Below are 22,318 nucleotides of genomic sequence, written 5' to 3'. Positions count from 1 at the left end.
CCTGTATTGCCTGCAGTCCTAACTCTTGTAAATTTATGAGAGTCTTCACAGTGGAAGCACATGCAAGCTAATGGATAGATAGGGGGCAGGTGAGCCTGGAGGTGGCCCAACCCTCCTAAAGGTACTTGAGATATATTACACACAAAAATAAAAGCAGAGCAGGCAAAGGTAACAAAAATTCACATTAAGCAAAAATGTACTTATAAATGTTATCCTAAAGCAACAAGCTGTATGGCCACACCAGACTCCATGCACCGATCAGTAGGTGTGCGTGATGACCTAGCGTTGTAGCCACGCCCAGCGCGTTTTGTCAGAGAGATGACGTCGCCGGGGGATTGGCTCATTGACTTCTCATTATGTTATTTAAAGCTCTGATAAAGAGGAACAGTTGAAGCTCCCACAATGAATTGGTATGACTATCTTGACAAACAAGAAATGATCTAGACTGTCAACCATCTAGTGCTTTCTTTATTTTACCAAACCTACGAAATGAGGAGAAAAGGGGACTGGAAAGCCAAATATTTATATCTCAGGGTGCTCCCCACATGTAATGTTTGATGATGGTGATGAGGCAAATACAAAAAGTTGTGCTTCCCAACAGCTGTGATGAACAATAAAACGGAGCCAGAGACGCACAGGACCCCTGTGCAATCCGCTCCGCAGCCGCCCTGGAGACGTGTGAACCGGCTCCATTGAGAGCCGGGCACACTCTCCTGTCATGGGAAACCCAGATCCAATTAACATAAGTATGAACCCAGACTCAATGATGTGGTAAAGAATACAAAGCTGTATTAATGTGTGCACTTTATATCTGTCTGGAATTCAACTTTTAGACTTTATAGTTGCAGGACATGTGAAATCTCCAATTGACACTACTCAAGTTGCTGCAACTCCAGAAAAGGTTCCTGCACTACTTTGACACAACTTTAATGCCAGAGAGTGTAAAAGTCTCATCAAAGTCAGTTCAAAGTTGCACTGAAAATCACGCAACTTTGGAGTCGGCTAGTGTGAAAGGAGCCTTATGGCCATGTTTGTGTTTATTTGTTTTTGTGTTTTTTTTATTTTATTTTTTAATTTGGAAACATCCATTTCTTAGGCCCCGTTCACACTGGGGCGACGCTACTTTGCCGGGCGACCTCATAGGTCGTGGCGCGCTGCTCGCACCGCGACCTCGGAGCGGCCGGCACGGACTTCATAACATTGAAGTCTATGCAGGTCGCTCTGGATCGCCCCAAAGAAGCTCCGGACCCTTTTTCTAAGTCGGAGCGACTTGTGTCGCTCCTATTAAAACGGGTCCGCAGCTTCTCTATGGAAGGCGACCTACGGCGACCTGTCAGGTGACCAGGTCGCCTGACAGGTCGCCCCAGTGTGAATGGGGGCAAAATGATTGGATTCTTTAAAAAAAAAAATATTTAACATTCAGTTGACATATGTGTACATCTTTCTTTTATTTGTGAATGATGATCTCTTACGCTATAAGTAGGATTCAAATAGGTTATATTATTATTCACAACTAATTAAAAAATATTATATAACATTTGCATAACTGTCTACATTTATTGACACCTTTATATAAAATAAAGTTTATTTATTTCTTTTACTGTGCAGATAGCCTTTTGTATTCAGTTCTGGTCTACAGAGAATCATAAAGCATTTTGTAAGAAATATACAATACAAGAGACCATTATTGGAAATCAGTATGGCGAATATCTCCACAGCCACCGTATATTTCCCTTTGGTGCTCAGATAGGCCGGGATCATGGCAATCCAGACACTGCAGAACACCAGCATGCTGAAGGTGATGTATTTGGCCTCATTAAAACTGTCCGGTAATGTCCTGGCAAAAAAAGCTATAATAAAACTAACAGCAGCCAGGATCCCCATATATCCCAGCACAGAGTAGAACCCGATAACTGACCCCTCATTACACTGGATGATGATCTTTTCCTGGTATGAGTGTGTGTCCAATTCCTGGAAGGGAGGAAAGATGGACAACCAACTAACACAGATTATAACCTGTACAGAAGAACAAACTAAGACTATAGAGATGGGAAGTTTTACTCCAATCCATTTCTTCCACACACTGTTGGGTTTGGTGGCTTTGAAGGCAATGCAAACCATAATAGTCTTGGACAATACAGAAGATACGGCTATTGTAAAGAGAATTCCAAAAGATATTTGGCGTAGAAAACAGGTTACATGCACAGGACGACCCAGAAAGAGGAACACACAGAGGAAACCCAACATGATGGAAACCAGAAGGACAAAGCTGAGGCTCTTGTTATTGGCCTTCACAACTGGTGTGTCCTGGTGTAAAATAAAAATGATGAGTACTAGAAGAGTCTTCCCAAAACACAACAGTGAGAAGACTATAAAAACTAGAGAGAGAGTGTCATCAGAGAAGGAGAGAAATTCTGATTGTTTGGGAAGACAGCGAGTTTTGTTCTTGTTTGGCCATTCACGATCGGGGCATTTCATGCAGTTTTTACTATCTGGAAAACAAAATAAAATGATTGAACACTGTGATCACTTACAGGATATCTTGTTTGGTTTATTTGTATGGCTGTAATCAGATATTAATATTTGTCAAATATCTAAAAAACTAAGAGGCCAGTTGTTGATTGGGACAGATTTTGTATAATGGTTTTCCTTCATCACTATTTCATCCCTTGAGGGACCTGGTTAGGTGAAATGTGTTTATTACTGTGTTTAAGGGGTCACTTTTGAAATGTTTTCAGTTTTTAGTAAGGTGGTGGACATACTACAGTACTGGGAGCCTCCTCCCTTCCTTTTGCTGTTCCAGAGTTTTTTGTCCACAATGTTTTTATTCATAAACAACATTGAGGTCGGGATCAGTAGTTCGATATCAGTTTTTGCAGATGACACAAAATTGGCCAGGGCAATAACTTCACAACATGAAGCAGATATCCTACAGAATGACCTGGACAAAATTACAGAGTGGGCAACGACATGGCAAATGAGGTTTAACGTGGAGAAGTGTAAGGTTTTGCACTTGGGGACTAAAAACATAAAAACACAATACACGTTAGGAGGGGAACCCTTGGGGGAATCAAAAATGGAGAAGGATCCGGGAGTCTTGGTTGATGATAGATTAGGAAACAGCATGCAATGTCAAGCGGTAGCTGCCAAAGCCAGCAGAACATTAGCATGCATAAAGAAAGGGATGTATTCCAGAGATAAGACTATAATCCTTCCACTTTATAAAACTCTGGTCCGACCGCATCTGGAGTATTCCGTCCAGTTCTGGTCGCCAGTCCTCAGGAGGGATGTGTTGGAGCTGGAGAGAGTCCAGAGAAGGGCAACTAAACTAATTAGGGGATTGGAGGACCTTGACTATGAAGAGCGTCTACAATCGCTCGATTTATTCTCCCTGGAGAAGAGACGTCTGAGGGGGGACATGATAGTAATTCATAAATATCTTAATGGGGATCCCAGCTTAGAAAAAAAGCTGTTCATTCGAAGGGATTGCATGAGGACTTGAGGGCATACAATGCGATTAGAGGAGAAGCATTTTAACCTCAGGCAACGCGGGGGGTTCTTTACTGTTAGGGCAACAAGATTGTGGAATTCTCTACCACAAGAGGTGGTTTCTGCGGGTAGTATGGTGACTTTCAAAAGACTCTTAGACTTACATCTCAAGGATCGGAACATTCAGGGGTATGTGAGATGATTACAGCCACACACATCTACACAGGTTGAACTGGATGGACTATTGTCTTTATTCAACCTCAACTACTATGTAACTATGTAACTATGTGGCCCTATGATCTTCATTGTTTTTTTTTCATTACGATCATGTTACTTTTCTTTATTGTAGTCACAACCACATTCTTGTGTTCTTTCATTCATTTTTGTTACATTTTTTTTTTTTCTAAGTTACTGTTGTCACACCTTTTTCAGCATAATATATATACATGATAAACACAACATGCCTGACTTAGAGCCGGTTCACACTACCGTGACCAGAAAGTCGCCCCATGAAGGAGCGACTTTTTAGCTCGACTTTGAAGAGACTTGTAAGAGACTGATAGGCAACTTTGTCTGTGGGGAATGCCAGGCTAATCTTTTTCTTCTTTCTGGAAAGTCTGATCACAGTCGCTTGAAAATAGATAAGGATCCGACTTAGAGGCGACTCCCATTGAAGTCTATGTGCACAAGTCGGATAGAGGTCGCTGTAAAGTAGTACAGGAACCTTTTCTGAAGTTGGAGCGACTTCAGTAGTGCATATTAACCACTTAAACCCCGGAAGATTTTACCCCCTTCCTGACCAGGGTTTTTTTTGCGATTTTTTTACTGCGTGACTTTAACAGACAATTGCGCAGTCCTGCGAAGCTGTACCTAAACGAATTTGACGTCCTTTTTTTCCCACAAACAGAGATTTCTTTTGGTGGTATTTGATCACCTGTGCGATTTTTTGATCATGCGCTATAAACAAAAAAAGAGCGTCAATTTTGCAAAAATAACAATATTTTTCACATTTTTTTATATGAAATTCCCCCCAAAAAAATTTAAAAATCAAAATTTTTTAACATTTTCGGCCAATTTGTTTTATGCTTCCTATGTTCGGTAAAACATTTTTTAAATGGTTTGGGCAAAAGTTATCACGTTTACTAACAAAGGGAAAGATTTTTGTCATTTTTGATGTTTTTTTTAACGAGTAATGGCGGCGATCTGCGATTTTTTTTGTGGTACTGTGACATTGCGGCGGACAGATTGGACCCTTGACTGACATTTTTGACACTTTTGGGGTTACCAGTGACATTACTGCAGTAATCAGTGCTATACATATGCACTGTTAGTGTAAAAATGACACTGGCAGGGAAGGGGTTAACTTTATTGGAGAGGGAGGGGTTAAGTGTGTCCTAGGGGCGTGTTTCTAACTGTGATGGGACATGGCTACTAGTGTAAAAACAGAGATCAACGGTCCTACATAGTAGAACCGTCTGATCTTCATTTTTACACAGGGGAGAATGACAGGCAGCTTGTTTACATTAGCCGCCTGCCTTTCTCCCTCTCCACCCATGATCGCCGAGTGACCGGCGGACATCGGGTCCGCCGGTCACACGCACTGACCTGTTGGGGAACGAGCCGGGGCGGGCGCGCGCCTCAGCGGGCGTGCGCTCGCCCGCTATTGGCTCACAAGCTGGTGACAGGCTAGTGACGTACCGGTACGTCACTTTGCCTGGCCGGGGCTGACCGCCGCAGTATATGTACTTGCGGCGGTCGGCAAGTGGTTAAGACGGCTCTCATTCACTTACATTGAATTTGTAATGACAAGAGACTTGGGGAGACTTGAGGGCACACAAATCGCATCCCAAGTCGGAGTAGTGTGAACCGACTCTTAATGATCATTGATGGCTTGTTTGATAAACAAATGAAAATGATAAATCGTATATTCAAAGGTGCCTTCTCTTCCACCAGTAAAATAATTGAAGCTACCCTCTTTAAAAGTGAATAATTACACTTTTTTATAATAAGAAAATGGAGAAGGCGCTATCACCAAAAAAACAACAAAATGTACAGAAAAAATGTCAAAAAAATTAAATAATATCCATATTTGTGCATAGTAGTCTCCACTCCATGTGGAACAAATCTTCTGTGTTTTGGTTAATAATCTTCAAATAGTGTTCCGCTATTCTCCACCACCACAGCAAGCTAGAGGAAAACAGATTTCGTCTCCAAATACGGAAAGGTTTCTTCACCGTAAGAGCTGTGAAAATGTGCAATAGACTCCCTCCAGAGGTGGTTCTGGCCAGCTCAGTAGATTGCTTTAAAAAAGTCCTGGATTCTTTAATGTTTATAGGTAAAGTTGATCAGTGGTGGCTGGTGCATTAGGGGCACAGGGGCGCGCCCCCCTATCCATGTGTCCGGCCCCCTAATCTACATGCGGGGCGCCAGACGCATGGATTCCAGTGGGTTTTTTTTTTTAAGCACGTGGTTTAGAGCCAGAGGCTCTAATAGGCTTCAAAAAGAGGGTGGGCTCGGGGCACAGAGCACTGCGCCCCTAGCCCACCCAGTTGTGTGACAATAGTGAATGAATGTTCGCTATTGTCACACAGATCCTCCTCCTGGCCAATCAGGAAGACCCGTTTCCCGATTGGCCGAAAGGCTAAACCATGCCATTGGCCAAGGTGGAGGAGGGAGGACTCGAGGAGACGCAGGAGACTGAATAGAAGCCTCCGCCGCTGCCTGCCTGTCCACCTGCTCGCCCTTCAAGGTAAGTGAGCCGGCGCCGGGGGGGGGTATGGTTTGCAGGCTGATGTGGTCCAGCTGGGGGGAGTATGGTCCGTCTGCAGCCCCCCCCCCCCCCCCGGCCCATGGAGCACCAGCCGCCACTAAAGTTGATCCAGGGAATATCTGATTGCCTCTTGGGGGATCAGGAAGGAATTTTTTCCCCTGCTGTAGTAAACTGGATCATGCTTTGCTGGGAGTTTTTTCGCCTTCCTCTGGATCAACTGTGGGTATAGGATTGTGTATATAGGATTGTATGGTTGGGTTTTCTTTACTGTTTTTTGTTTTTTATTGGTTGAGCCAGATGGACTTGTGTCTTTTTTCAACCTGACTAACTATGTAAGCTGTGTATAATAGGCAATGGTATCACCCGAAACAGTCACTCCACTTTTTAATAGTTCTACTGAGATCACTAACTTTCTTCTATTATCGCTCCAGGAACAACCACACCATCAAACAACCAAAAGGATACCATAGTGTAGTATTTTATTGTACTAGATAAAACATGATTATAAAAATTCCCACTTGCTTGCAAAGGTGCCCAAATTTCGCAACCGATAAAAACATCCTCTTTAGAAACTTTCTCCGACTGGAGATTGGCGTGCGTCCCAATCACTGGAATTTCAGGCCAGACATGACGTCGGAACAGACCCGGAAGTTTCAGCACACTTGGAGCCTAGTTTTGCTTACCATGTCTTCAGGAAGCCCACTGAAGAGGCTGTTTACATTGGTGCCGAGTTTGGGCGCCTTTACAATTGAGCGGGAATTTTTCTGGTACAATAAAATACTACACTATAGTATCTTTTTGGTTGTTTGATGGTGTGGTTGTTTCGGGAGTGATAATAAAGGAAAGCTGGTGATCTCAGAAGAAATATTGAAGAATGGAGTGACTATTTAGGATGATACCACTGCCATTTAGGATGATACAGCGCTTGTTGACCTTTACTGATTTAGAGGTCACTGGATTGGCGGTGAGTGCGCACTTCTTACTGTGGTGGTGGTGAATGGTGCAACACCATTTGAACATTAACCACTTGCCAACCGCCCGCCGCAGATATACTGCTGCAGGTTGGCTCGGCTGCGGAAAGCGACGTACGGGTACGTCGGTTTGCAGGAGCGCTCCTGGGGGTGCGTGCGGGCCACCCCCATTAGACAGCGAGAAAGCCGTTCCATGGGGCCGGCGGCCAAGATTGCCGCCGGGCACCTACGATCGCTCCCCTCGAAGAACGACGATCTGCTGTTGTAAACACTGCAGACCGTTGTTCTCTCTGGAATGAACACAGAGCGCCTGTGATCCTCCTATTTAGGAACACAGGTCTCTGTGTTGATTCCATAAGTCCCTCCCCCATACAGTTAGAAAGCACCCCCTAGGCCCACGCTTAACCCTTTGATCGCCCCTGGGTTAATCCCTTCCCACCCAGAGTCATTTTTACAGTAACAGTGCATATTTTTAGCACTGATTACTGTAGTAATGTCACTGGTCCCCCCAAAAGTGTCAAAAATGTCAGTTAGGGGTCCGATCTGTCCTCCGCAATGTCGCAGTCCCGCAAAAAATCGCAGATCGCCGCCATTACTAGTAAAAAAAAAAAAAAAAGATAAATAAAAATGACATAAATCTTTCCCCTAGTTTGTAGACATGATAACTTTTGCGCAAACCAATCAAAATACGCTTATTGGGATTTTGTTTTACCAAAAATATGTAGCAGAATTCAAATTGGTCTAAAATTATGAAAAAAATAGATTTTTACATTTTTTTTTTGGGAATGTTATATAGCAAAAAGTGAAAAATATTGTTTTTTTTTCTAGAATTGTCGCTCTTTTTTTTTTATAGCGCAAAAAATAAAAATTGCACAGGTGATCAAATACCACCAAAAGAAATCTCTATTTGTGGGAAAAAAGGACATCCATTTTTTTGGGTACAGCGTCGCACGACCGTTCAACTGTCCGTTAAATTAATGCAGTGTCGAATCGCAAAAAATTATTATTAAGGGGGTAAAACCTTCCGGTCCAGAAGTGGGTAATGATCAAAACACAGAAGATTTGTTCCACATGGTGTGAGGGCTACTATACGTGTTTATGGACATTATTTACATTTTTTCTGTCATTTTTGTTGTTTATTTGGCTGTGATAGCGCCTTATCCTTTTTCCTATTATCAAATGAATTGAGTCTTTAGGGAGTAAACATAAACAGGACTTTTTTTTGCCAGGAACACGGGAGAACGCAGTCCCTGCACCTCCAGCACTGAATTTATATAAACCCAAGGGGTGCTGGGGTGTGCTGGAAAGTCTATGGATGCTGACTGCTAGTTAATCTATTGTCATGGGAGATCTATTGTTTCTGGGGGTCTATTGCTGCTGGTGGGTGGATCTATTGTTGCTGGGGAGCCATATTTTTGATAGGAAAGGCTTACTGATAAGTGAGGGATCTATTGTTTTTGGCTGCTGGGGGGGTCTATTAATGCAGGCTTCTTAAAGATCTAGTGTTGCTGGGGGGGTCTATTGTTGATTGGGAATCTATAGTTGATCAGGGGGATCTATTGTTGCTGGGGAAATCTATTATTTTTCAGAATATCTATTATTGCAGAGGGGTCTATTGTTGCTGGGGGTCTATTGTTGCTGGCTGCAGGGGACCTGTTTTACTGCTTTTCATTAGCAAATTCCATACAAGCTAATAAGCATCAAAAAATTATACTCTGGATTCTTCAAAAGGGGAAGTACTGGGAGGTGGGTAGGTGGTGGAACCAAGGGACAGAGCTCGAGGTGGGAAGTGGCTGGAGACAACATGACTCGGAAACAGTGGCGGCCTATCCATTGGGGGCGCCGCCCCCCCATCCATGCATCTGGTCCCCTAATCTACATGCAGGGTGCCGGATGCATGGATTCCAATGGGTTTCCAGAGGCTCTAATAGGCTTCAAAAAGGGTGGGCTCAGGGAGCAGAGCACTGCGCCCCGAACCCACCCAGTTGTGTGACAATAGAGAATGAATATGCGCTATTGCCACACAGATTCTACTCCTGGCCAATCAGGTAGCGGGTTCAGAGACCTGTTTCCCGATTGGGCGAAAAGGAGAAGCCATGCTATTGGCCAAGGAGGAGGAAGGAGACACAGGGGAAGCCTACGGAGGAGACTGAGGGGAAGCCGCCACTGCCGTCGCCACTGCTGCCTGCCTAGGGTGAGTGAGCCAGTGACGGGGGGGGGGTTAGGTATGTGGGCTGGAGCTGGGGTGGTCCAGGGGGAGGGTATGGGTGTGGTCCGTCTGACACCCCCCAGGCCCATTTAGGAACCAGACACCACGGCTCTGAAGTGAGGAGTACCTGCACTATTCTCTGAGAAAAAAAAGCCCTGAACATAACAAACCAAACAAACAAAAAAAACCCAACAAATTAAAGTCCAATTTGCTGACATTTTGGTGAATGTGTGATTTGTAATTTCAACATATAATCAAGTTCAATGAAATTTGCCACACATCCCTATAAATAACACAAAAATCACCCCCCGTAATATTTGCTAACTATTACCTGTAATATTTGATATTTCTCCATATGAACACAGGGCACAGCTATGACAACAAGGATATATAGAAAAGCCGGGAACTTTCCGGTATCCTGGGGAACAACTTTTTGAGCACTGAGATTTTGGAACCTAACAGAAAGCAACATGTTGTATTATGTATGGAAGTTCAATAAATGTATCTATAAAACCAAGTTTCTTCATCTATGGTGGACACTTTACAAGGGATGTGCCCTGACCTCTATCCTACTGTTTTAGATAAAACCTCCACCTCTATGGAGAACAGTCATGATGCTAAGATTCTTCAACTTGTAAACCATCCACTGATTATAGACTTTAAAAACTCCCCCTCAGCAAAGCACCTTGTCCCTATGTTGATGAGGACATGGCCTTCTTTGACCACAATTCCCACAATGCCCACGGACCTCCACAACCGCCAGGCCAGGGTTGTGGAAGTCTGCAGATATTGTGGTAACAAATAAGGGCTCCCTCAGATACAGCCCCTCCCCATGTGAATAATTAAAGGGTACATAGTACACCCAGTGGCGTATTTAGGTTTTGTGCTGCCCTAGGCCTGACTAAACTTGTGCACCCCCTAATTTAAATATTTAAAAAAAATTAAACCCACCCCTTCCTGTAAAGGCCACACCCCTTCCTGTTTATGACCCACCCTGTCATCTGTAAACCACAGACCACAACCACAGTCTATCAGTGCCCATCAGCATAGCTTCATCAGTTCCCATAAGTTCAGCCTCATCAGTGCAGCCTTATCAATGCCGCCTCTTTACTGCCCATCAGTGCAGCATATCAGTGTGGGCTCATCAGTGGTCACCAGTGCAGCCCTATCAGTGCCTATTAGTACAGCCTTATGTCATGGGATTAGTAAGATTACTCTTTTAAGATATTTGGACTTGTGTTTGCTGCCACTGATTGTAATTATAGGATTATTTCACTTATTTGTATAATAAATAGGAAGTCCATAGTCATTATACAAATAATGAAATATTTTTTCTGCTGCCCCCCTGCAAAGTGCCGCCCTAGGCCTGGGCCTTGTTGGCCTAGGTCAGGATACAGCACTGAGTACACCTACTCATACATAAAAATAAAAAAATATTTTTAGAAAATTCCTTTTTTTAACATATTTAAATACCAATACATGTCTCACGACGTATGTCCACCATCAATCACATCATCCAGCAATGCAGATCTTCATCAGTCTTAATGAACAATGCCCTCCGACTTGCCGAAAGACGAATCCCGCTGACTAAAACGCCCATTCCCTGTTGCTACACTCACCCTGAACAACAGCTCCAGCCCTTCACCTCTACATGTGCACAAAGGGGTTGGGTATACCCAGTGATGTATTTGCTCAAAAAGGGGCATGGCCATAGTTGGTCACTGTCATTACCCAAATATTACCCAAATATGGCCATAAAACCAAATTTTGGCACTTATTCAAGCTACTATCCCTGCCTGTTTTAACCACTTGAAGACCAGGCCTATTTCTGACATTTGTTGTTTACAAGATTCAATCAGTATTTTTTGCTATATATATATATATATATATATATATATATATATATATTTATATATATATATATATATATATATATATTTTTTAGCAGAGACCCTAGAGCAGTGATAGCGTACCTTGGCACCCCAGATGTTTTGGAACTACATTTCTCATGATGCTCAACTACCCTGCAGAGTGCATGAGCATCATGGGAAATGTAGTTCCAAAACATCTGGGGTGCCACGGTTCGCCATCACTGCCCTAGAGAATAAAATGGCGGTCATTGCAATATTTTATGTCACACTGTATTTGTGCAGCGGTCTTTCAAACACACTTTTGTTTTAAGAAATACACTTTAATGAATTAAAAATAAACTAAACAGTAAAGTTAGCCCAATTTTTTTGTATAACGTGAAAGATGATGTCACGCTGAGTAAATAGATACCTAACATGTCACGCTTTAAAATTGCACACAGTCGTGGAATGCTACGGTACATAGAAATCTTCATAGGCGACGATTTAACATTTTTTAATGGTTACCTGTTTGTAGTTACACAGGAGATTCTGTGCTATAATTATTGTTCTCGCTCTAAGGATCGCGGTGATACCTCACATGTGTGGTTTGAACACTGTTTAAATTTGAAGGCGTGACTTACATGTGCGTTTGCATTGGTGCGCAAGCACGGTGGGATGGGGCCCTTAAAAAAAAAAGAATTTGCTAACGGTAACCCAGGGGGACCAAAAAGTGTGAACATTCAGCACTCCTTAAGGGGGCAGTGCTGCATGAACATTTATTAGTATGCTCTCATACCTATGAATTGTATGCCCCTTGTTCTAGACCACAGGTGTCAAACACAAGGCCCGCGGGCCGAATGCGGCCCCCCAGGTCATTTCATGTGGCCCTCTACCTCTCCTGCAGCTGCAGCACCCCCCTTATTTCTGCCCCCACCTTGTCTCAGTAGTCCGCAGCAGAGAGGACAGAACTCCTTTGCCAGATCCAGAGCTTCTCTGTGCAGCTGCAGAAAGGCTCGCCTTTACCCAACCCTCCTTCCCAGCAGTCCGCAGCAGAGAGGAGAAGAACTCCTCCTACAGATCCTGCACCTCTCTGTGCAGCAGCAACACCACCTTGTCTATGCATCCTCTGATCTGAGCATTTAGCAGACTCTGGAAGCTGACTCCAGCCCGACTCTGGTCCTCCTCCAGACCGTGTACTTCTTCCCGGATCCACCCACATCTTCTTCCTGGCAGCAGCACAAGGTAAGGAGGTGCATTGTGATGTAAGGAAAGGTGGGTGACTCTTGACTTGTGGGGGAGCTCTTGAGTCTTGACATCTCATGTAAGGTTGTAAGGGGGGTGGGGTGCTCTGGACAATCTAATCTTACAGATATAACCGGCCCTTTGAGGGCAACCATAATGCTGATGCGGCCCGCGATGAAAATTAAGTTTGACACCCCTGTTCTAGACTGTTAGCACAACATTCTATATTGTTACTGTGTCATTTTTACTGCTCTTGGGAGTGAATTTTTTTTATTCACTCTCTTTTAAATACAATGTTTTTGAAATAAACTATAATATCCTGTTTCTTTCCTATATGTGTTACTTGTCTAATCCTTTAGAAGTGTATGTCTCGTTCAAACCCCGGTGGGACTTTTTTGTGCTATTGTCTCCAATGATATACAGTCAGGTCCATAAATATTGGGACATGGACACAATTCTAAACTTTTTGGCTCCATACACCACCACAATGGATTTGAAATGAAACAAACAAGAAGTGCTTTAACTGCAGACTTTCAGCTTTAATTTGAGGGTATTTACATCCGAATCAGGTGAACGGTGTAGGAATTACAACAGTTTGTATATGTGCCTCCCACTTTTTAAAGGGACCAAAAGTAATGGGACAGATTAACAATCATAAATCAAACTTTCACTTTTTAATACTTGGTTGCAAATCCTTTGCAGTCAATTACAGCCTGAAGTCTGGAACACATAGACATCAACCGACGCTGGGTTTCATCTCTGGTGATGCTCTGCCAGGCCTCTACTGCAACTGTCTTCAGTTCCTGCTTGTTCTTGGGGCATTTTCCCTTCAGTTTTGTCTTCAGCAAGTGAAATGCATGCTCAATCGGATTCAGGTCAGGTGATTGACTTGGTCATTGCATAACATTCCACTTCTTTCCCTTAAAAAACTCTTTGGTTGCTTTCGCAGTATGCTTTGGGTCATTGTCCATCTGCACTGTGAAGCGCCGTCCAATGAGTTCTGAAGCATTTGGCTGAATATGAGCCCATAATATTCCCCGAAACACTTCAGAATTCATCCTGCTGCTTTTGTGAGCAGTCACATCATCAATAAATACAAGAGAACCAGTTCCATTGGCAGCCATACATGCCCAGGCCATGACACTACCACCACCATGCTTCACTGATGAGGTGGTATGCTTTGGATCATGAGCAGTTCCTTTCCTTCTCCATACTCTTCTCTTCCCATCACTCTGGTACAAGTTGTTCTCATCTGTCCATAGGATGTTGTTCCAGAACTGTGAAGGCTTTTTTAGATGTTTGGCAAACTCTAATCTGACCTTCCTGTTTTTGAGGGTCACCAATGGTTTACATCTTGTGGTGAACCCTCTGTATTCACTCCGGTGAAGTCTTCTCTTGATTGTTGACTTTGACACACATACACCTACCTCCTGGAGAGTGTTCCTGATCTGACACACATACACCTACCTCCTGGAGAGTGATCTTGATCTGACACACATACACCTACCTCCTGGAGAGTGTTCTTGATCTGCCCAACTGTTGTGAAGGGTGTTTTCTTTACCAGGGAAAAAATTCTTCGGTCATCCATCACAGTTGTTTTTTGTGGTCTTCCAGGTCTTTTGGTGTTGTTGAGCTCACCGGTGCGTTCTTTCTTTTTAAGGATGTTCCAAACAGTTGATTTGGCCACACCTAATGTTTTTGCTATCTCTCTGATGGGTTTGTTTTGTTTTTTCAGCCTTATGATGGCTTGGTTCACTGATAGTGACAGCTCTTTGGATCTCATATTGAGAGTTGACAGCAACAGATTTCAAATGCAAATAGCACACTTGAAATGAACTCTGGACCTTTTATCTGCTCCTTGTAAATGGGATAATGAGGGAATAACACACACCTGGCCATGGAACAGCTGAGCAGCCAATTGTCCCATTACGTTTAGTCCCTTAAAAAGTGGGAGGCACATATACAAACTGTTGCAATTCCTACACCTTTCACCTGATTTGGATGTAAATACCCTCAAATTAACCACTTCTGCACCAGCCGCCGCAATTGTACAGCGGCAGGCTGGCGCTCCCAGGCAAAGTGCCGTACATTTACGGCGCTCACCTGGGTGGAGCTAGAGGGCGATTGCGCGCCACCGGAGGCGCGCTCCTGCCCCCGCTTGTCAGCTGGGGAGGCAGCGCATGTGACCGGCGGTTCTGATGGCCGCCGCCCACTCGCGATCTCCCACAGCTGTGAGAGGACAGACGGCTGATGTAAACACAGCCGTCTGTCATTCTCACTGAAGTAATCACAGAGGCTATGTGATCCTGCTATATAGTGATCTCTGTGATTACTTCACAAGCCATGCCCCCTGACAGTTAGAATCACGCCCCTAGGCTCACATTTAACCCCTTGATCACTAGTACAGTTAACCCCTTCCCTGCCAGTGTCTATTTTACAGTAACAGTGCATATTTTTAGCACTGATTACTGTAGTAATGTCACTGGTCCCCCCCAAAAGTGTCAAAAATGTCAGTCAAGGGTCCGATCTGTCCGCTGCAATGTCGCAGTCCTGCAAAAAAAATCGCAGATCACCGCCATTACTAGTAAAAAAAAAAACAATAAAAATGACAAATCTTTCCCGTATTTAGTAAACGCAATAACTTTTGCGAAAAATCAATCAAAATATGCTTATTGCGATTTTTTTATACCAAAAATATGTAGCAGAAAACAAATTGGCCTAAAATGTTAAAAAAAAATTTGTTTAAGAATTTCATATAAAAAATGTGAAAAATAGTTATTTTTTTAAAATTGTCGCTCTTTTTTTGTTTATAGCGTAAAAAATAAAAATCGCACAGGTGATCTAATACCACCAAAAGAAAGCTCTGTTTGTGGGAAAAAAAGGACGTTAATTTTGTTTAGGTACAGCGTCGCACGACGGCGCAATTGTCCGTTAAAGTCACGCAGTGCCGAATCGCAAAATAGGGCCAGGTCATTGAGCAGCCAAATCCTCCAAACCTAAAGTGGTGAAAGCTGAAAGTCTACAGTTAAAGCACATCTTGTTTGTTTAATTTCAAATCCATTGTGGTGGTGTATAGAGCCAAAAAGATTAGAATTGTGTCGATGTCTCAATATTTATGGACCTGACTGTAATATATGGCCATAAAGTATGTAGATATCCCTCTAAATGAGTGAGTTCAGGAAGATCCATTTGCATTCCAGTAATAGCTTGGTTTTATGAGTTTGGTGTTGAGGAACTCATGTGGCCTGCATGGAACTCTGATCTCTACCCCAATGTATCATCACATGGTTTCTAGAATGCTCACAAGAAACAGAAGGGTGCTTGGAGTTGGGAAAATGTTATGTCTACCCTAGAGAGAGAAACAGGAGAAAGGGCTCTTGTATCATTCTTGCTTTACCTTAGGTCAAGAAGAGTCCTCGCTATGAGGGCAATCATTATGATAGTTGAAAATTATGATTACGGTACAGTGCTGTATCTTGGCCTAGGCTGACAAGGCCCAGGCCTAGGGTGGCACTTTGCAGGGAGGCAGCAAACACCACATGAAAAAAAACAGCCTCCTCCCGACTCCCAATACGAAAAGGGTCCCTGCCGGCTTACGCTAAACTTTTAGTTTAGTGCCAGTATTATGGAAGGAATTGGGCCAGAGGGCAGGGTCCAGGAGGCAAATCAGTCTGGCACCCCCATAAAGCAGTCACACTGCTACCTGCTGGTATGATAGGCTGCACTAATGGGCACTGATAGGCTACACTGGTGGCCACTGATGGGGCTGTACTGATAGCCACTGATGAGGGCACACTGATATGTTGCACTGATAAGGCTGCACTAATGGGCAGTAATGAGGCGGCACTGATGAGGCTGAACTTATGGGAACTGATAAAGCTATGCTGATGGGCACTGATAGACTGTGGTTATGGTCTGTGGTGTACAGATGACAGGGCGGGTCATAAACCAGAAAGGGGTGTTGTATTTACAGGAAGGGGTGGGTCATATTTAAATTTGGGGGTGCGCAAACATAGTAAAGCCTAGGGCAGCACAAAACTTAGATACACTACTGACGGAGGACCCACATTTTCAGACCTTTATTCTGTAGGACCTCACAGCACCCCATGATCTTATAAAGCCTCACCTGATTGTCCTTAGTTTTCCATGTAATTAATGCAGAATTAATTTTAATTTGCCAATGACCAACCCTATCAGATAGGACATTTCCAACGGCTCTTGTAAACAAAGTCCTATTAACAACAACATGGTTCTGAATAGTAAAATCTATCATCAGTTCTTTATATCCTTGGATTTCCTTATGTAATATCATTTTTAAGTACCAGTTCAGCTGCAGAGTAAAATATTGCATATTATATTACATATCACTGTTACTGAATTACTACAGTTAAGCAGATGTAAACCCAATTACTAAAATCTTTACACATTAATGGCATTTCAAAAGGGATTTTCAATAATTTTTTTAATCAGCAACTTTCATGTAAATAATTACTGGTGATCCTGCCATGATGGTCTTTGTTCAGGCACTTCCTGTTATAGAGTGACAACCCTTTGTCTCTTTTTCCCAATTGTGCTTCTGTGTTGTCACCTTTTCTCGTGAGATTCTACCAGAGGCTACAAGTGGCCGTTTTAACACACATTACCCAGGCATGGTCCAGTATTCTCACCATCAGGAAATCCGCCCTGAGAAATGCCATGCAGCCATTACTAGAGTGCATGTAGACAATTAGTGTTTGCAAAGATCAGATCAGCAGCACTGAGATGTAAAAGGATGGAAGCAAGTATATACATATATATATAAAAAAAAATTACAATTGTTTATGATGCACAGTGTTTACATTTACATTGACGTATGTTTATCAACAGAGATTTGCACAACAGAATTTTTTTTTTTTTCGTTTTGGATTCGTTTGATAAGGTAATAATTTCATTTAGTCATATTCGTTATGTTTGAATGATTCGTTTTCGGAATTTGTTTCATATGTTTATTATTTTTCTAATCGAATTCCAATTCTAAAGAGAATTCAGATTCAAAGTCGAAAATTAAATAGAAGTCTAAAACGAATTTGAATTTGAAATGAAAACATTTTGCAATACATACAGTAAGGTATAAAAGTGAAATGGGATGATGATTCCTACTTAAGCTGCTTTATATAATATAATTGAAATTAATAGAATAGAATAAAAAAAATAGAATAGAATAAAACAATAGAATAGAATACAAAGGAAAATAATATAATATAGAATATAACAGAATAGAATAAAGTAGAAAAAAAACATTATATTCTAATTTATTCTATTATTTTCTATTCTAATCTTTTCTTTTCTATGCTGTTTTATTCTATTCTTTATATCATTAGATCTTTATATCACTAGAGGGATCACCAGCAGGAGGAAGGGGATCCTGATTCCTCTATATAGATCTTTATATCACTAGAGGGATCACCAGCAGGAGGAGGGAGATCCTGATTCCTCTATATAGATCTTTTATATTACTAGAAGAATCACCAGCAGTTAGAAGGGGGTCCTGGCTTCTCTATATAGATTTTTTTTTTTTATCACTAAAGGGATCACCAGCAGGAGGATGGAGGTCCTGATTTCTCTATATAGATCTTTATATCACTAGAGGGGTCACCAGGGAGGAAGGAGGTCATGATGCCTCTATATAGATCTTTATATTACTAGAGGGGTCACCAGGGAGGAAGGAGGTCATGATGCCTCTATATAGATCTTTATATTACTAGAGGGATCACCAGCAAGAGAAGGATGGTCCTGATTCCTTTATATAGACCTTTTTGGAGACCTCATTTAGAATACTGTGTCTAGTTCTGGAGATCAGAACAAAAATGATCAACAAAAATGGTCTGAGGGATAAAACATATCAGGGAAGACTTCAGGAACTTCATATGTACATTCTGGAAGAAAGAATGGAAAGGATGGACATGATTGAACCCTTTAAATACATCAAGGGGATGGATAAAGTTCAGGAGGCAGGGTTTTTTATAAGCTTAGATCAAGAACACGGGGACATGACCTCAGACTAGCAGAAGGAGAGTTCAAAACTAATCTCAGCCAGTATTATTTTGCTGGAAAAGTAGTCAATGCCTAGAGTAGACTTCCAGCAGAGGTATTAATTCAGTCAAACATGAGTGGATTCAAACATGTTTTGTACAAACATAGATCTATACCCAGACAAAAAAGTTAAAAAACAATCAACAAACCTCATATATAACAAAAAAAAAAAAAAAAAAAGAAGGGTAGACTCGATGGACCACTTGGTCTTTTTTCTGCTGCAAATTTCTGTTATTATATTTCATGGTCATGGTCTGTTGCAGGATTGCAGACGAAAGCCTAATCTATTTGTTGGCCACATTGAAGCTCACCTTGTGTTTACATTTTTCTTCATCATCTGCCTGACCTTTAAGACAAGAACCATTTTGGGATGAGCGCAGAGCATGCAGAGCATTGACCATGAGATCCACAGTGTGATATACAGGATCTGAGGTTCTGTCAGATGAATAGTCTCCGTAGTCTGGTAAATGTTCCAGACACGTACAATTGTGAAGAGATATGTGGTAAATATCTTCATATAAATCATTTTTTTCTTTGTCTCCTGACAAGCAGAAGAGTGTTGTCATCCACAGATTTTCGAGTAACTTGTCTTGTGGGCGGATCATTGGATGGAAACCATCAAGAAAATTCTTAAAATTCTTATCAGCTTTGGACCAAAAAGTCAAGGATAAGCTACAATTAAAAATATCTGGATACCTTTCCATAAGAGCATTGTTTAGAGCCCAGTTGGGTGGAAGAATCACCGTTACATTCCTAAATAATCTTCTCAGCGAGGATTCAAACATGACATCATGATATGTCCCACATAGTATGATCACTTTTACAGATAACCTGTCAATGGAGCTATACAAACTATCCAAAGCACGATTTTCAGTAAATACACTGATACCAGTTCTTAGTAAAAAGGCCACACAAATTTGTTGACGTGACAGAAATTGCATTAACCAAGATGATTCTCTCTCCCCACTCTCATCCACAGAAGATATTATTCCAACCCAAGTCCATCCAAAATGTTTTATAAGTTCTGACATATCACGATATATTATAATGTCATTTGGGACTGAGCGGTAAAACGTGGGAAAGGTAGCTCTGTCAATCAAATACGTATCTGTGGCCCCGTAACTGATCTAAAACACAGAAGCATCGAGGCAAGAAACTTAATAGATATGACTATTCTTATATACAGTAAAACCTTGGTTTGAGAGTAACTTGGTTTGAGAGCGCTTTGCAAGACAAGCACATTTTTTAAATAAATTTTGACTTGATATACAAGCGATGTCTTGATATACAAGTAGCGTCATGTATAAAAAAGAAGAGAGGAGCCTCTAAAGTGTAGCAATATGGTTACATTTAATGAAGGTTCAATATTTAGCAGCTCACATGGTTGATGATTAAAACAGTCACATCTAAGAATGCAGGCATCCGGGGTAAAGCTGTCCACATTGACCGTCCTCTGCACAGCCATCTTCATCATCCCTTCCACACTGCACTCCACGAGTGATTCAAAGCCTCACTTTCAGATTACTCTACTGCAGGCTATTCTTCCCAGTCACGATTGCAGATTGACAATGGTGAGAGTCGGTGGTTCAGAAGATGGTCTATGTGGACAGCTTTACCCCGGATGCCTGCATACTAAGATGCGCCTATTTTGATCATCAACCATGTGAGTTGGTAAATATTGAACCTTCATTAAATGTAACCATATTGCTACACTTAGCGCCGGTTCACATTGCAGCGACGCTACTTCGCACCGCGACCTCCGAGGTCGCGGTGCGAGCAGCGAGCCGCGACCTCGGAGCGGCCACCACGGACTTCATAATATTGAAGTCTATGGCGGTCGCCTCCGGGTCGCCCCAAAGAAGCTCCGGACCCTTTTTCTAGGTCGGAGCGACCTATTAGAACGGGTCCGCAGCTTCCCTATGGGAGGCGACCTGCGGCGACCTGTGAGGCGACCAGGTCGCCTCACAGGTCGTCCTAGTGTGAACCGGAACTTAGAGGCGCCTCTCATCTATCTTATATTCTGTAGCTCTGCTAGATTTTTCTTCTAATCCCCTTGGGAAGGCTGCATATTGTGGATGGACATTTTATGGTTACACAACCTATCACATTGCTATAATCTTTGTATATAGACTATAAACTGAAGGACTTGTGGAACGAATCATCTGAGTTTCCATTATTTCTTATGGGGAAATTCGCTTTGATATACGAGTGCTTTGGATTACAAGCATGTTTCCAGAACAAATCATGCTCGCAATCCAAGGTTTTACTGTATATGAAAAATTGTGTGGTGATAAAACCAACTAACCAGTGCAAAAGGATGTGAAAACCAAATAAATAAAAGAATAAAAAATATATAAATAGTGTAGGAGAATTCCTAAAATTAGAAGCTGCAATCAACACGTGAAACTGTGGAATATAGAAAAATTAATAAATATTACTAAATATAAGATTGCGCTCAACTAAACACTAGTGCAAACAGGAAACTTATGTGCAAAGATTAATATATATCAATAAATATATATATATATATATATATATATATATACAGTGGGTACGGAAAGTATTCAGACCCCCTTACATTTTTTACTATTTGTTATATTGCAGCCATTTGCTAAAATCATTTAAGTTCATTCTTCTTCCTCATGAATGTACACATAGCACCCCATACTTACAGAAAAACACAGAATTGTTGACATTGTTGCAGATTTATTAAAAAAGAAAAACTGAAATATCACATGGTCCTAAGTATTCAGACCCTTTGCTCAGTATTTAGTAGAAGCCCCCTTTTGATCTAATACAGCCAGGAGTCTTTTTGGGAAAGATGCAACAAGTCTTTCACACCTGGATTTGGGGATCCTCTGCCATTCCTCCTTGCAGATCCTCTCCAGTTCTGTCAGGTTGGATGGTAAACGTTGGTGGACAGCCATTTTTAGGTCTCTCCAGAGATGCTCAATTGGGTTTAAGTCAGGGCTCTGGCTGGGCCATTCAAGAACAGTCACGGAGTTGTTGTGAAGCCACTCCTTCGTTATTTTAGCTGTGTGCTTAGGGTCATTGTCTTGTTGGAAGGTAAACCTTCGGCCCAGTCTGAGGTCCAGAGCACTCTGGAGAAGGTTTTTGTCCAGGATATCCCTGTACTTGGCCACATTCATCTTTCCCTCGATTGCAACCAGTCGTCCTGTCCCTGCAGCTGAAAAACACCCCCACAGCATGATGCTGCCACCACCATGCTTCACTGTTGGGACTGTATTGGACAGGTGATGAGCAGTGCCTGGTTTTCTCCACACATACCGCTTAGAATTAAGGCCAAAAAGTTCTATTTTGGTCTCATCAGACCAGAGAATCTTATTTCTCACCAACTTGGAGTCCTTCAGGTGTTTTTTAGCAAACTCCATGTGGGCTTTCATGTGTCTTACACTGAGGAGAGGCTTCCGTCGGGCCACTCTGCCATAAAGCCCCGACTGGTGGAGGGCTGCAGTGATGGTTGACTTTCTACAACTTTCTCCCATCTCCTGACTGCATCTCTGGAGCTCAGCCACAGTGATCTTTGGGTTCTTCTTTACCTCTCTCACCAAGGCTCTTCTCCCCCGATAGCTCAGTTTGGCCGGACGGCCAGCTCTAGGAAGGGTTATGGTCGTCCCAAACGTCTTCCATTTGAGGATTATGGAGGCCACTGTGCTCTTAGGAACCTTAAGTGCAGCAGAAATCTTTTTGTAAC

At 42.3% G+C, this 22,318-nt stretch overlaps 2 protein-coding genes across 2 annotated transcripts; both read right to left on the bottom strand.

The window, feature by feature from the left end:
- Window positions 1-1,584: 1,584 nt before the first annotated feature.
- LOC309565568 (vomeronasal type-2 receptor 26-like) lies at window positions 1,585-2,478 on the bottom strand (the record flags this gene model as incomplete). The annotated part of the gene is made up of 1 exon (XM_082270523.1): window positions 1,585-2,478. One exon carries the CDS (start codon window positions 2,476-2,478, stop codon window positions 1,585-1,587), a length of 894 nt encoding a protein of 297 aa, XP_082126649.1.
- A 16,409-nt stretch (window positions 2,479-18,887) lies between these two features.
- On the bottom strand, window positions 18,888-19,634 carry LOC309565566 (vomeronasal type-2 receptor 1-like; the record flags this gene model as incomplete). Its single annotated transcript, XM_082270522.1, has 1 exon — window positions 18,888-19,634. The coding sequence occupies one exon, from the start codon at window positions 19,632-19,634 to the stop codon at window positions 18,888-18,890; it is 747 nt and encodes a 248-aa protein (XP_082126648.1).
- Window positions 19,635-22,318: the final 2,684 nt, after the last annotated feature.

This window comes from Pelophylax lessonae (assembly GCF_965119305.1).
Source record: "Pelophylax lessonae genome assembly, chromosome: 10".
In the NCBI taxonomy this organism is placed as follows: Eukaryota; Metazoa; Chordata; class Amphibia; order Anura; family Ranidae; genus Pelophylax; species Pelophylax lessonae.
Note: the sequence above shows the minus strand (reverse complement) of the source record. Positions and strands in the feature narration are given on the sequence as shown.